Source organism: Anolis carolinensis, chromosome 1, assembly GCF_035594765.1.
Source record: "Anolis carolinensis isolate JA03-04 chromosome 1, rAnoCar3.1.pri, whole genome shotgun sequence".
Lineage (NCBI taxonomy): Eukaryota > Metazoa > Chordata > Lepidosauria > Squamata > Dactyloidae > Anolis > Anolis carolinensis.
In genome coordinates this window covers 346,329,504-346,344,901 of record NC_085841.1, presented here as the reverse complement: position 1 = coordinate 346,344,901, position 15,398 = coordinate 346,329,504, and the positions used below count along the sequence as shown (strand labels likewise).

Here is a 15,398-nt window from a genome sequence, read left to right as displayed (position 1 = left end):
TCCTTATTTGATAAGATTTATACATAGTACTTACACTGACCCATATCTAAATTGACCCAGGGTTTTGGGCTGAGTTTTTTTTAACTAAAATTTCTAGACTGGTACATGAGTATATAGGGTTGTCGTGAAATGGGACCTCTGCAAGGTGTCATGAATTATCCACCCATTTCCACCATGGGCCTGACCTCTAATTCCAGGAAGCATTGCAAGCAATTGTCATGGTGACCATGAAAAATGTGGGAAACTAAGTTCCTAATATCCGTATTCTCAAGTTCAACAAATTTTCATGTTTGTGATAAATAAGTGCCAGTAGAAAGCATCTTCTCTTTCTTCCCTTCTTTATCTGTTCAAAACCCTGAATTTTAAAGATAATTTTAGTAAAGCTCCATTGTTTGCATGTCTTTTTTTGATACATTGAACGATCCTACCATTATTGCTGTGTTTTCCAAATGACAAGCAAAGTTGTTTCTGCATATTTAGACATTGCAAGCTTGCCATCTGCTTTCATTGGTTTAGCACACACAAAGTCATCTCCAGATTGTAATGTAGATTCAGTTCTTGTCAGTGGCTCCTTTTACCTTTGTGTAACAATCTGAAGTGAGATCCAAAGGTTGAAAAAAGAAGAAAAAAAGAACCCCAAAGTTCCAGAGAGTCTATTAAAAACAAAGAAATAAACCTGCTCCCAAAAGCATGCAAATGTTATCCTTGCTGCTTTGGAGCTCAAGTATTTTATGCTGGGGATTTAGACCGTTCAATTGTGGTTTTGGCAACAGCTTCACACAAATGTTTTGCCCTGGTAGTCTCTTAGCCATTTAAGAGAAATGACAAAATCAAATGCAGTCCTTGCAGACGGGAGGGCTGGGTGTTTTGCCAAGGATGAAGTACCCATTGGACTCATATGTATAGCTATTAGATCAACATGCTTTCTATAGCTTTTTCACTGGAATATTTAAATTAGGAGGAAAAATGTAATGTACAGTTAATGGGGAGTTTAATCTATGTTTTCAGTGTTTATACACTTGGACAAACCTATGTGCAATGAGATGATCATTGAAATGAACAGGTGATGTAATGCCAATACAGTGGATGCAAAACTGTTGCAAACTCATGATGATAGGTATTTTATTTCAACATTTGGTGCCTGGAAATTATGCAGTTGTTTCAGCTGTGTTGTGAATATGTAGTTTATCTTCATATCTGCTGGATCTTAATTGTCTGCTGTCTATTTTGTGGAGGAGTCACGACAGAAATCCAAATAAAATAAACATGCCAGTTTATGAAACTCATAAGCTTTTGATAGAAGCTGCTTTTGATTATTAACTATTCCAGTTCAAAGGCTTCAAGTCAATACTAGCTGCAGCTGGAGTCACAAAAATCAGAATATAGCAGCCCAGTCAAGTTCTGATTAGTACTGACTGAAAGTTAACTTCATTCAATATGTGTCTGTGTGTACACATTTCTCTGCTTTTGTTTAATTGCTAAAGTCAAAGCCTTACATTCTGACTGCTGCCAAGAGAGCAAAAGCTTCCAACAGTACAGAAGCAAGGACTACAGTTTTAAATAACAGATGATTTCTAGATGTGTGTGTGTGCTTCAGATAAATAATACAGTTTGAGGGTGCAGTGTCATATTTCACTCCCCTCAACCATTAGGGAAAAAGAAAGATGACTGCATTCTTTGTAGACATGACTTAAGGAACAGAATACATAAACGGAACTTGCAAAATGAATTGCTGGCTCCAGCTCAGGTGGCAAGAAGGACATAGCAACCCAAGTCAGTTTTATTCTAGGAACTTGATTCCTGGTGTTTTTAAAAAGCTGTTCAATCTGTGAGTTGCTGCTAAGCTTTGTCCGTGCTGATGTGTTGAATCCATTTTGGTGGTAGCCTGGCAAACAGTTTTGTGTTGGCCGGTTGTATTTAGAATGCCATAAAATAATAATCCCTCCCTTAGATCAGGTTCCCAACCAAACATGTAACTTCAACAGCCTCTCTTGGTTCTCATCTATACTGTCTAAAAATAACTCCTCTTATTGGCCATCTCAAACATCTTCCTCTCCACAGTTCCATGTTGGCCTTATGTGGGCTGTGTTGCCTGAAACCCAACCTCATTTACTGTGACACAATCTTTTATAAGAAAAAAATGGTTAATTTTTATATGTAGAGTTGCCAATTATTTAATAAAACAAATTAGGGCCATTCAAGTTCTTGACTAGGGCAAAACGATAATCTCAAAGAGATAGTATCAAGTCCTAGTACAATCATAATTCATACCTGGCAGTACCGTCATTAGAATCACAGAAGCATACAGTGGTACAAATTCTGCAGAGCTCTTCAACAAACTAGCTGGTGAAAAAATTAGATGAGAAAGGAAGCAGAATTGGTGTTATCTAATAAGAATGTTAGAAAATGAGTGTCTAATTGTTGTAATTTTCTTGCACAGCTATTTTGGTTTTTAGGACAAAGAGAACAGCAATGATATAAGTGGTACTGTATTTCTAAAAATCTGTTGGCACATTCTTTTTAAAGCTTGTTTTCTGTTGCTATTGTTTGATGCCTCCAGAAATAAAGCACACATGTTGCAAGGCCAGACTGATAGAGGTGTGTTAGGTTGCAGATATTTTTACCCCAACTGTCTTAAAAAAACTAGTCTATAAAGGTTAAGCTTATTATAGGAAGAACTCTTAAAATATAAACCCATAAAAAGTTATTAACATGTGGTACCCCTAATTCACAGTTAGACTGATATGGCAGAGGATGTCTTAAATGGTACAGGAAGGGAGAAAAGAAAATAAGTTAATGCCATATGTATGTAGATTTAAAATCACCTGCTCTGTGAAGGCTTAGATCAGGTAGGAAAAAAACTCCACTTCCCAATAAACAGGGGAAGTGAGGTAGGGAAATTTCCTGGATATACCAGATAAAATGAAACAATAGTACCATAACTCTTAAGGTCTTGTTCAATGAGAGTATGTTTTTTAAAAAAAAAACCCACACTAATAATGGCTGCCGGCCTCAATCTGTCTTGAGCTTTCAGCCTCTCTTTTCTAAGTTTGTTAGACTGATGTCCACAGTGAATAGGGCACATCAGTTGTACATCACTCCTGTTCTCCATCTTTCCCTTCAGACATAGGTACCACTGACAGATTTTTCTATTGTTTTCTCCCCAGGGCCGTCCAGGCCTACAAATCTGCCAGCGGCCTCCATAACAGCCTCCTCCCACCCTCACGCATCAGTGATCGCACCGCCACCTCTCCGTGCTCTGACCTCAATCCCACCCTGCCTGAGCCTACTGCCTTGCTGCGGTGTGCGCGCAGACTCAGTTGGCGGGGCTCACAGTGAGACATCAGGCACATTTGGATGTCATTGTCAGTTGTCAGGTAATAGAAACGTTTTATTGTCGCTATCTGATGGTTAGCTGCCAACTTGACGTGTCCTACTAGGGGAGCATCTTTTTTGCTTGGATATAGTTAAATGCACTGCAAAATATCCTCCCACCATTTCTCAGGTAGGGACTAAAATCAGTTTGTTCTTCTCTCCCTACTTTTGGTCTGCCTTTGTGGGCTAGTGGTGAAGCCGGGGTGGGGGTGGGGGTGGGGGCTGTGGATCTCAGATGTTGCCACCAGCCCTTATTGCTGCTCTTTTGTTTATGCCACAACAAATGTCTTAGGTTCCTTGCACAAATGTGGTACTCCGATATCAAGAGTTCATTTCTCAAGGCTGTTTACTTTAAGCTTAATTGGATAATATTTAGCATCTGAGGTCTTTCTTCCTAATGATTTGTGTTCTTCTCATCTCAGAAGCACATGCCATGCTTGTGGTCCACACACTTTCCCTCTGTTGCTAGTGCATACTCGCGGTCTCCCATTTTTCCTCATTAATTTACTCTTGTTGCATCAGTGCAGCAATGAAAAGAAACTAGTCTGGACAGAGATGACATTTTTAAAAATTTAAACTAAATTGAAACTAAAACTGAAAGAGTAGTCCACTAATTCTTTCACATTGAAGACAATTTTGGGAGATATGGAATGGGTGGATTTGACCCTTATGAAAGTATCTCTCATTATACAACAATCCTAGAGATATCCATAGAAGTTATGATGTGGGAAATTTTGAATATACAGAATGAAGTATTGCTTCACCATAACACATTGTTAAAGTATTCCGTTCATTTTGGTTAAGAACATTAGCTTAGTTTGCTTTAAGAGCGAATTAGATACATTCATGGAAGATAAGGTTATCGATGCCTAATGGTAATGATGGCTGTATGCTGTCTCCATAGTGAGATGTCTCATGCCACTGTATACCAATGGCTAAAGCACAACAGGAAATTGACCAGGATATTGACTAAATTACAATTTGGGTTGTTCTTAAGCAGAAAGTGATTAAACATTTTTGTGGAAAAGTAGAGATGAGCTTAATGGGAACTAACTTATTATGAATCAGTTGCAGTTAAGATACTTTGTTTCATTCACAAATCATTAAAAATATTGTATGTAAATTTACCTTCAGTTTATGTGTATTAGGTAGATTTATGAAACATAAATTAATTTTGTGTTTAGACTTGAGTCCCATTTCCAAAGTATCTCATTATGTGTATGCTAGTATTCCAGAATCGGAAAAATCCAAAATCATTCTGATTCCAGGTATTTTTGGATACTCAACCTGTATTACAGTTGTAATGTAAAGAGGAAAACTCCTTTTGCTGTAAAACTACTTTGTAGTTACTTCTATAATTATAATTATTTGGATTCAGTAAACAGTAGAGGAGCAAGTACCAGGTCATATTGTGTGTCATGCAGGCGCATTGTGCTCTTTTTTGTTGGAAGTACTGTGAGGCAGATGTGAGGAGAGTGTGTTTTGTGTGGCAGATCAGCAGCTTACAGCATCCAGTTACACTTTCAAATATAACTGTTTAGAATACATCCTGAGAAATGGGAAATAAATTGTTATTTTAAAAATATATAACTATCATGGCAATTAGTTTGGGGAGACGTGGAAAAAATATTAATGTACTCTTTCAATTTCAGAAGCCAGCCCTTTACATCTTTCTAGTAAGGATTTAGGTTGTTCCAAAGTGGATCAGGTTCAGATTTCACTCTGAAAAAAGTCTTTTTAAAATATGGTCTATGTAGTTTACACCATATTTTTCTGTAACTTAGACCACGGGTAAAGACAACCCATGGTTGATCTCAAATGCTCAAACCACTACAACAGGCTGGAAGGAGTAAAAAATGAACAAAAATAAGAGGCAAGGAAATGAGGAAGGCTTCCATGAGTAAATGAACTGGAATTATATGAGATTCTTTACAAAACAAATTTCTGCCAAATTAAATAGTTACGTTTCTGGAGTGTCTCTCCTATTATAAGTTAGGATAGATGCATAATTGCTGCTTATTTGTTGCATTTACTCTGGACATAATTTCTAGTAGTCAAGCTGTTTATTATGCTCGTATTTTTTGTATAAAATTCTTTGAAAATTATAAAAGCTTATGAAATGATAACTTAAAAATATTTCCTCAGTAGATAGGGAAAACAGTGGTCTTGTATCAGGTAGCATTTCAGTCCTATGGAATTATCTTCATAATTACCTTTATAAATATCTTCAGATTGGATATTACTGACAGTGTAAATGAAGACACATCGCGAACCAATGACATGTAACCATGGAGCATAGGGTTCAGGTGGGACTTTTCTTTCACTCTGCTTCTTATGTAAGAATTTGCATGATACAAGTTGTCCAGATCAAAAGTGATGATGAAAATTGTAGTCTGATTTCAGCCGATCTCAAGCCAGAGACAACTTACTTCCTTCTACTAGATAACAGTAAATCAGATGCAGCCTCCTTAGTGTGTATATAAAGACCTTCAAATAATATGTAATGCTCTGCACAATTTTCCCCATTTTTTGCATGCAAACAAATGCTTTGGTGTTTTTTTTTAACTGTGTCCTTGTACACAGTTCTTTATAATAACATTTAAAATGAAGCACCTTGATCCAACAAGCTTACAGTCCAAATGTAAATCAGAAGGAAAGGGAGAGGAAATAAAAAGGTGAATACGAAGAGATGCCTCTAGATATACTTAGGGATTTTTCATGTGGGCATGACTGTGAAACAATAATGGTTATAGAGCTGAGTTTTGAAAGAAGAGGGGGAAAGAGAATGGGGTTATATTAGGTAGCTTTTCTGGGAGATAGTGCCAGATAAAAAAGGCATCAAGGAAAAATGGGCAATGTTATTTAAGACCAGAGGATGACTTAGAGTTACAGAGCTGGAGGACTGTATCATGGCCATGACATAGCAAGATATGAGAATTAGATCATATTAAGAGTGTGAAAGTGTGTTGAAGTTTCAGGGTGAGGGCAAAGAGCATCAGATTAGAAGATAGAGGGCTTATCACCAAAGAAGGAAAGCAACCATAGTGCTTACAGAAGATTTATTTATTTTAATTTATAGTAACTTCTATAGTTTACTTTCCCCTGTTAAAAACAGATAATTAAACCGTACTAAATTAGAGTAGTGGCGTCATTAAAAGGAAGTAAAACATCTAAAAATAACAACAGTACAATATTAAAAAACAAGAGAGATGATTTAACACACAGTAATCTGGAAAGTTCAGAAATCAAAAGCTTAATGAAAAAGAAACTATCTTCAAATGCTGGTGAATCAAATAGCTTGATCTCAGGCTTCTGCGACTTTGACAGGAATAGGCAGCACGGGACTGGCAAATTTTGTTGTCTGGGATTAATGACAAAATGGAATTTCTCACCAATTCCATGTACAAAAACCAACTGGCTATGTAGTTGAATCTTAGCACAGCACCATTGAGAATACCTTTTGGTACTATGCCTAAGGGCTAGGTTAGTTTAAAACCACACAGTACACACAGCTTTGGCCTTAAACACCTGTCATCCTGCCACCTGATTCTCTTTGAAGTAAACAGCAAGTGTGGTTGATATATTAAACTATTGTGACATGATCCTTGAGTTGATATAGAAAGTTGGTCTTGGAAAAACTTCTGGGTACTTGTTCTATTATCTGGGCAGAGGCCAGAAAGGGGACCTAGACAGAGAAGGATAGTCCCTTTCCCCGGGGGGGGGGGGGATTTGAAAGAGTAAAACTATTTCCCCCCGTTTTCCTGTTATTACACACACCCATGTTGCTGTCGTAGAAACAACCCTTGTTTATGACATGGGAAAAGGGGGGGGGGATAACCGGCGAAAATGGGGAAAATCTTTCTCCTCCTTCAACTCCCCCCCCCCCCCCATAAAATGGACTATCTTTCTCTTTCTCTCCCCCTTTTGGAGTCCGCCCGGATAATGGAACCAGTACCAACCTCTGAGAGTCACTCTAAAGCAGTGGTTCTCAACCTGGGTTTTCCATATGTTTTTGGCTTAGAACTCCCAGAATTCTGAACCAGTTTACCAGCTGTTAGGATTTCTGGGAGGTGAAGGCCAAAAACATCTGGGGAACCCAGGTTGAGAACCACTGCGCTGGAGCATTTCTTGTTGTTGTTACGTGTCTTCAAATCAAGTCCAGCCTAAAGTAACCATATCATAGAGGTGGTAGTAGCAAGATTTATTCAGTGGTGATTTGCCATTGTGTTCTTATGCTGAGAGAATGTGAGTTTCCAAGCATGAGTGGAACACTCATAGATACCATTATACCATGCTGGGTCTCTTGTTACTACTAATTTGTATTTCTGATGTGGTACCTGTGTCCAGCTCTTGCACCTAATGCAACAAATATTACTGTGGCAAACTTAAAAACTTGACACATATGTTATACTATAAGCTTTCATGGATTATAGCTCACATCATTAGATGCAGCAACTGTTTTTCAGATTTTCAGGGATCTATGCAGTATCTATGGTTGGTTGTGGAATCATACACACTGACTGCTTTTTCCATTTGATTTTGCTTTGCTCTCACTGTTTACATTACCACCTGTAACCATGTGTGTACTGTAGATATTCCTGAAATTCTAGATAACATTCTATATGGATAACACTGTGTCTGATAAAGCTGAGTATAATCCATAAAAATATGTGCTGCAATAGATGTGTTGATCTTTAACTTGCTGTTGGAATCGTTGATGCTTTTGTTCTCCGTTCGTAATTATCTAGATTTAATGATATAACTCCATATGAAGAAGCTTCATATGTTCATGTGTGCATCCACTAAATTATGGAAGTGAAACGGTATTATATCTCATTATCCCCATCCCTCCTCCCCACTTCTGTAGTTGGATGATGTTGGCTTTGCAGTTATTACTGTTGTTACTATTAATGCTTTCCATATAGGTGCTCAACTCCACGACATTTATTTGTCATAATATAGACACAAGCTTTTGCCATATAGAAAATTCATCATGACAAGCCGTGTTGTATTTGCTCTCTACTTCTAAGGTAAACAGAGACCAACACTGGAGAGAGTAAAACTAAGAATGGGGAAGGAAGGAGTAAGTCAGTGGAGGAATATAGAAGCAGGAGACTCTTGCATTTTTTCACTTTCTACTTTATCATTATGCAATGTTAGTTTTTGGACTGATCTGTTTGCTGAACAAGCTGTGCCAGATTTGAGCGGGGGATCAACCTGCTGCTATCATGGCTTCCTGTTGTTATTGCTGAAGTCTACAGCATTTACAAAGTACATTAATATAAAAGCAAGTGCTAAGTGTTTATGACAGTAGTTGGTCAAGTTTTGTTAGAAAGAAACATATTATCTCCTTTGAAGAAGGGGATCTTAACCTCTTATTTTCTTCAGTACCAAGAGATAAAAATTGGTATTATTTGAAGCACATTACAGTGAGAACGCCAACTTTTCTAGGTCCATTTTCTTCCTGTTCAATAATAATAATTTTATTTTTATACCTCGCCCCATCTCCCCGAAGGGACTCGGGGCGGCTTACATGGGGCCAAGCCCAAACATCAACAATATAAAATCAAAGCAATAAACAAATGAATAAACAGCAACAATAAAACAGGTCATAAAAATCACATACAAACCTATAATGATAAAATCTTGGGTTGGCTCCAAAAGGAACTGGGCCGAAAGTGCAATTTATGTCGGTATCATCAGGGAGGGGTGGTTACCCAAGCTATCATTCCCATTAAAGTGCTGGGGAAGGCGTACACAAGTGACTATTTCTAGATGACAACAGGTCGATCCTACTAAGGAGATCAGTCGCCAAAGGCCTGTTGGAAGAGCCAAGTTTTCAGGCTCTTCTGAAAGGTGAGGAGGGTAGGGGCCTGCCTGTTCAACTAGTGTGCTCTTGAAAAACTATGAATTTTAATTGCTTAATTTACTGTTTTGGGTAATTTAAGGTCGGGTTTTATCCTTTGAATTTTTTTTAAAATGCAAGATTCCTTCTAAACTTGAATACAGAGCACATATTATTTAATCACTTTTCAATTTGGAGTACCCTCAATCCCAGAGTTTCAGCAAGATGTTGAAGAAATAAAGTTTCAGGAGGGAAGCAAATGATAATGCATAAAATCTGTCATTGAAGATACACTTTATTAGTATTTATGTAAGCCATTTTCTGTTTACATCGTATTGTACTGACTGCCACTCTTGTTCAGTGTCACAAGGGGCCATGGTCACACATTCCATCTTGGCATGAGGCCTCTTTGGCTGCAATCTTATATCTCCTTACCTGTTGATTAAGGCCCCTTCTGCACTGCCCTATATCCCAGGATCTGATCCCAGATTTTCTGCTTTGAACTGGATTATATGAGTCTCCACTGCTAGATAATCTGGGATAATAAAATAATCTGGGGTCAAACCCTGAGATATAGGGTCCCTTCCACACAGCTGCATAAAATCCACATTGAACTGGATTATATGGCAGCGTGGACTCAGATAATCCAGTTCAAAGCAGATATTGTGGATTATCTGCCTTGATATTCTGGGTTATATGGGCGTGCGGATGGCCCCTTCCACACAGCTCTATATCCCAGAATATCAAGGCAGAAAATCCCACATTATCTGAGTGTAGACTCAGATAATCCAGTTCAAAGCAGATATTGTGTGATTTTCTGCCTTGATATTCTGGGATATAGGGCTGCGTGGGAGGGCCCTGAGTTTCACCAATAGCACACAGCCATAAAACCCAGAATATCAAGGCAGAAAATCGCACAATATCTGCTTTGAACTGGGTTATCAGAGTCCACACTGGCATATATTCCAGTTCAAAGTAGATATTGTGGTATTTTCTGCCTTGATATTTAGGGTTATATGACTGTGTGGAAGGCCCCCAGTCATGCAGAAGATTTTATCATCAGGCTGCAATGTTTTACCCATTTATCTTGGAGTAACCTCTGTGGAGCTCGATGGGGCTCAGTACTGAGAAGATGTGAGTTTCAGAGATTATAACAGTACACAAGTCAATTGTTTTCTATTAAAGTTGACCTTTTTTTCCCTTTTTGTTCATGCTAACTCATTTCACCCACAAACTTTGAATTCTATATAAAGCAAGGATAGGGATCAGAGTTTTGCAAGTTGGGTCCACTCCCTTAAATATTGCTTTTAAGTATCTACAGACGTCTCTTGCCATGTCCTTTTGCCTCCAAGGAAAGGCATTTGCCTGCTGTATTGGTTTCTCCTGTTGCAACGTTTTCAGTGTCTGTTTAATTAGAAGCTGGAAAAGAGTCACAAAATTCACAGGCTTGTGGTGCATGGATCAAAACCAACATATTGCTTCTTTTTCTGATTAACTTGCTCTGAAAACTTTAAAAAAAGAAAAGAAAGAAAATTGGAAGTAGTTCTGATGAAACCATGCAAGTTGGATGGAAGCAACAAGACCTGGAAATGTTTACAGAAAACCACACTCATAGGTAGGATATATATTTTGCATATGCTCCCTGGCATTCCATTTTATCCATATATATGTCTTGGCTCACATGCCTAGAGAAAACCACTGATACAGTGAACAAATTCACTGTTATGCCTTCCTGCAAAACCTACTTAATTTTGATACTTTATTTGATGACTGTTATATATATATATGAACATTTATATTATATTATGCTATACGGGCTCAAAAAGACTTTCAGCATCATCACACACCATCACATTTCACCCCCAGGGATCCCCAATCTAATTATAGTACGTAGTTATATACTTCTGGAGCCAGCATGGTGTAATGGTTTGAGAATTGGAGTACAACTCTGGAGAGCAGACCTAGAACCTCCTTGCAGCAAAATAAACCCGGGCCCCGTCTACACTGCCATATAAAATCCAGATTATATGCCTTGAAGTGGATTTTATTTGCCTACACTGACATATAATCCAGTTCAAAGACAATAATCTGGATTTTATATGGCAGTGTTGAAGGGGCCTCAGTGGATAATTTTAGGCAAATCACTCGCTCAGCCTCAAAAGGAAGGCAAACACAAACCCACTCTGAACTTGCCAAGAAAATCCTATGATAGCCTCACCATATGTTAGAAACTACTTGAATGCCACAACCCTTTTGCCTTATCACATCTGGGGCTAGTTGAACTAGTCCTCTGTTCCTCCCCCGTAGCATTTTGACCATCTTCCGACTTAGGAGTTCTATCTTCTGATGATATACCAACATTTCTCTGGTTGTACTGATCCATTTAGTATTCATGGCAAGAATATTAGGGTGGGTTGCCATTACCTTCCCCAAGGATCGTATTTAGTCTGACCTCTCTGCCATGACCTTTCCCGTCTTGGGTGGCCCTGCACGGTTTAGCTCATGGCATCATCGAGGCTCGCAAGCCCCAGTACCACGGCAAGATAACGATCCTTTGCATGGGATGTACATATACAAATATCTTAATATAAACATATGCATGTGCATGTTCGCATATGAAGTCCAGCACATAATAGAGTGAATTAAAAAAAAAACTTATCTCAGATTTCTCTTCCCCCATTTCTTGATTCGACCTGTTTAAGATTATAAAGTGTAAAATAAAGAATTTCAGAGAGTACTAATTGCTCTCCATTTGTGCTTCCTTTGAACCACCTATGTGTCTGTTTGACAAGCTGATCAGCTGTTTCAGGGTTTTTGAAAGCCCATGTGTGCTGGAGCAGTCTACATGGGGGGGGGGGGGGAGGAAAGCATGTGTTTTGCATGATTGCAGGGATATACGTACAGTCATGCAAAGGTGCTCTTTTTCTGGCTGAATTGGGTTTTAAGCGCACCTTTTTAACACTTGAATTTTACTTCTTAACCTGATTCCTCCTGCACTTTGGTTAAACATCGTTTAACCCCCCCTCCCCTTTTTAACCCGGTTACTCCGGGTTTTACAGCATATGTAGAAGAGTCCTTGGACAACCTAAAGATTCATGTCCCAGTAGTTTACTAGCTACAAATGGTACTCTCCAGTGCTTCCTACTTACTATCACTTTCTATTGTGTTTTTGTCAATGCACTGAAGTCAGTACACAGTTGAAATTATGTCTTACAATCAAATAGATATACCGGATGAAAAAGCTATGAGTTTGGGGAAAGAAAATGTGTGGATGCAGGGAGTGGCTCATACATAAAAAAGACACCACTTTTGTCTTAAAGCCATCGACTGTGTGCTTGGTGTCATCCTTGTTTAGTCCAGGTTCGGCCCCATGACTTTTAGCTGCTAATACCTTTTCTATGAAAATGAAAAATGGAGTGAATGCAATAGAAAAGAGACTTTGCAAGGCAAGAAGACAAAAGGTAATCATTACATGTTTGGTACCTTTATCTTTAGTTTTCGTTATATACCAGATTTTGCCAATAAGCCCATACCTTTCCCCAGTGCTTTCTGTATTATACAATGGCTGTACTTGTAGGAAAATAATTAATTCTGTCTGGTAGGTTTACACATAGACACACAATCACAAGCAATACAAGAGGTTTTTATTCCTTGCATACTAGATATAAGAGGTGGAAAGAAATAATGAATTGTGCATAATTTTTAAAAAGGGAGGTGGGCACTGTCAGGCTTGATTAATGGGCAAGGCTATGAGGTTCAAGGTCCAAGACCCTCTTTGTGTTTATGTTGGGGGCTTAGCTCTAAAAGTGCAAAATAATCTCTCAAATACCAAGGTCTTCAGCTACATTGCTAACATATTCTAAAAATTGCATGTGATCTAGAAAAGTTAGCATCAGCTTGGATTTATTCTCCTTGCATCTTGATGATGATGGTGATGACAATTTTATTTATTACCCACATCTCCCTATGGCTGTTTTTTTTGGTATACTTTAAAAGAGTGTATAGCAGTAAAGCAATATTTTAAAATGTATACAATGTAGCATTTTCAGATATGAGTATATACAGTAAATTTCTCTCCTCCCTATTTCACTATTATCCTTATATGCATTGTTGAGCTGGTTTCTAAGCCAAAGCAACCAATAAGAAGCCTAGATGAGACCACCCTTGCTGGAGGAAAAACAGAAAAAAGAAGGGGAAAAAATAAAAGCTTGATGCAATTAATACAGTCTGTCTAGAAAGCAGTATTATTTCAGAAACATTTATGTTAATGATATGGTATGTGTTCTGCACATTTCATACTCAAACAAGAAGCAAGCTTTTGTTTCACCCCAGACTGGGTTTTATTAAAACTGGAGGATCAATGGGAAAACAAAACAGTAATCAGAGTGGAGAATGAAAACTTAACCATTTTAAAAAAGCTTCTTAAACTCATCAAGGCTTAAAGAGAACGCAGCAGATACGGTACTATTCTTGCAGTTTGCCTGGATGAATTTCTCATGAACAGCAAGCACATGCTTACAGTTAGATATGAAAGCAAATTGTCCCCAGTTCCCAGGGCTGAGAAAAGATGGCAAGAATATGTATGTATGTTAAAGAAAGGCAAAGAGTGGCACACAAAGTAAGAGGTATGAAATAGAGCTTTCCCCCTCTACAGGAAAAACAAGGTTAAAATTTGCTAAACTTCATCGTTGTGGGTAGGATGGGGGAAACTCTATTAGCCAGGATTATTTATATTTATTGACTTGAATATAATCTATTTAAATCGCTGTGCTGCTGAACTTGCTAACCAAAAGGTCGGTGGTTCGAATCCAGGGAGCGAAGTGAGCTCCCCTGTTAGCCTCAGCTTCTGTCAACCTAGAGGTTCGAAAACATGCAAATGTGAGTAGATCAATAGGTACCGCTCCAACGGGAAGGTAACGGCGCTCCATGCAGTCATGCCGGCCACATGACCTTGGAGGTGTCTACGGACAATGCCAGCTCTTCGGCTTAGAAATGGCAATGAGCACCAACTCCCAGAGTCGGGCACAACTAGACTTAATGTCAGGGGAAAACCTTTACCTTTACCTTAGCAGCTAGAATAATAACATTTGTGTGTCTGAGTTATGTTGTGTGCAGATGTGTAATTTTTTAAAGAATTAAAATACTATAAACAGTTGTATCTGTTTAGCTAGCAGACATCTCCCAATCAAACAATGTGGCTGAATGCATTTATTTAAAAAAAATCATGATTTTGAAAATACACAGCAATCATTGAAAGAATGAAGTTAATGAATATTACTGGGAAAATACTATAGAGAAAAGAAAGAGAACACTAGAATTAGTTTTATTGATAGGGAGAATTTTTCATCACCCAGAGTATTTCTTGTATTATTAATTTAAGATGAACACTATTGTTTTAAAAAGACATCAGACTCGAAGTAATCTGGAAAATCCTCCTTCGTTGAAAGTGAAGAACCAGTGGTAATAACAGCATTTAAAGGTGTTTAAGAGAACATTTACAACTTCTTGGCATCTAGTGATTTTTCTGTGTGTGGGTGTCTGAGTATTTTGCAGGTGAAAATGCTGACAGAAACAATCTAAATTAACGAGGGTATAGTGAAGACGATGGCTGCAACGGTTAGAGAGTTAACTGGTTTTAATTCTAATACCCAAGTCGAAGAGCTTGAACTCTTCAAACGCTCCAAATGTAAAGCTGAATCAAAGAATTCTGTTCAAATCCATACAAGATGTTGCTGGTTTTTTCATTCCCCCCTCCTCTGACAGGAGAAACATTTGGAAGTGTAGCTTGCTTCTTTTCTTTTCTTTTATAGCTATCTTAAAAAGGAGTTTGGATGTTTAGCACAGCTGGTGCTCATTACATTATGCACTATCAATAAAATAGCATGTGTAATTAATTTTTAATGCGGTGCTCTATGCAGTGCTTTAAAGCGGTTACTGTATGGCGAGAGCTGACACTGGTCACCAACATCAGAAATATTAAAAGAGAAGGCTAGATTTTTGCATTTTTTAAAAGGCGTGGAAAGGAGACAGTAGCTGTCATCTGCTTGCTGTTCCTTGGCCAAGCATAATAGCTTGAAACTATATGTAACATTCAGAAGGGGCTTGGGGGGTGGGGGCGGGGGGGGGGGAGATGGCTGTTCAAATAATAACCCAAAACCAGTGTGACACAGTAAATGGA

At 38.3% G+C, this 15,398-nt stretch overlaps 1 protein-coding gene across 7 annotated transcripts in view; it reads left to right on the top strand.

Moving 5' to 3' along the window:
* Positions 1–15,398, top strand: part of bcl11b (BCL11 transcription factor B) — a 172,939-nt gene that overhangs the window by 74,134 nt on the left and 83,407 nt on the right. For 5 of the 7 annotated variants that reach the window (XM_016990813.2, XM_003214334.4, XM_016990823.2 and 2 more), the window contains exon 3: positions 3,168–3,377. The exons of the other annotated variants lie outside the window; for them this stretch is intronic. In XM_016990813.2, coding sequence (XP_016846302.1) covers positions 3,168–3,377 — 210 coding nt within the window. The remainder of the gene's footprint in view (positions 1–3,167; positions 3,378–15,398) is intronic. 7 annotated transcript variants of the gene reach the window in all.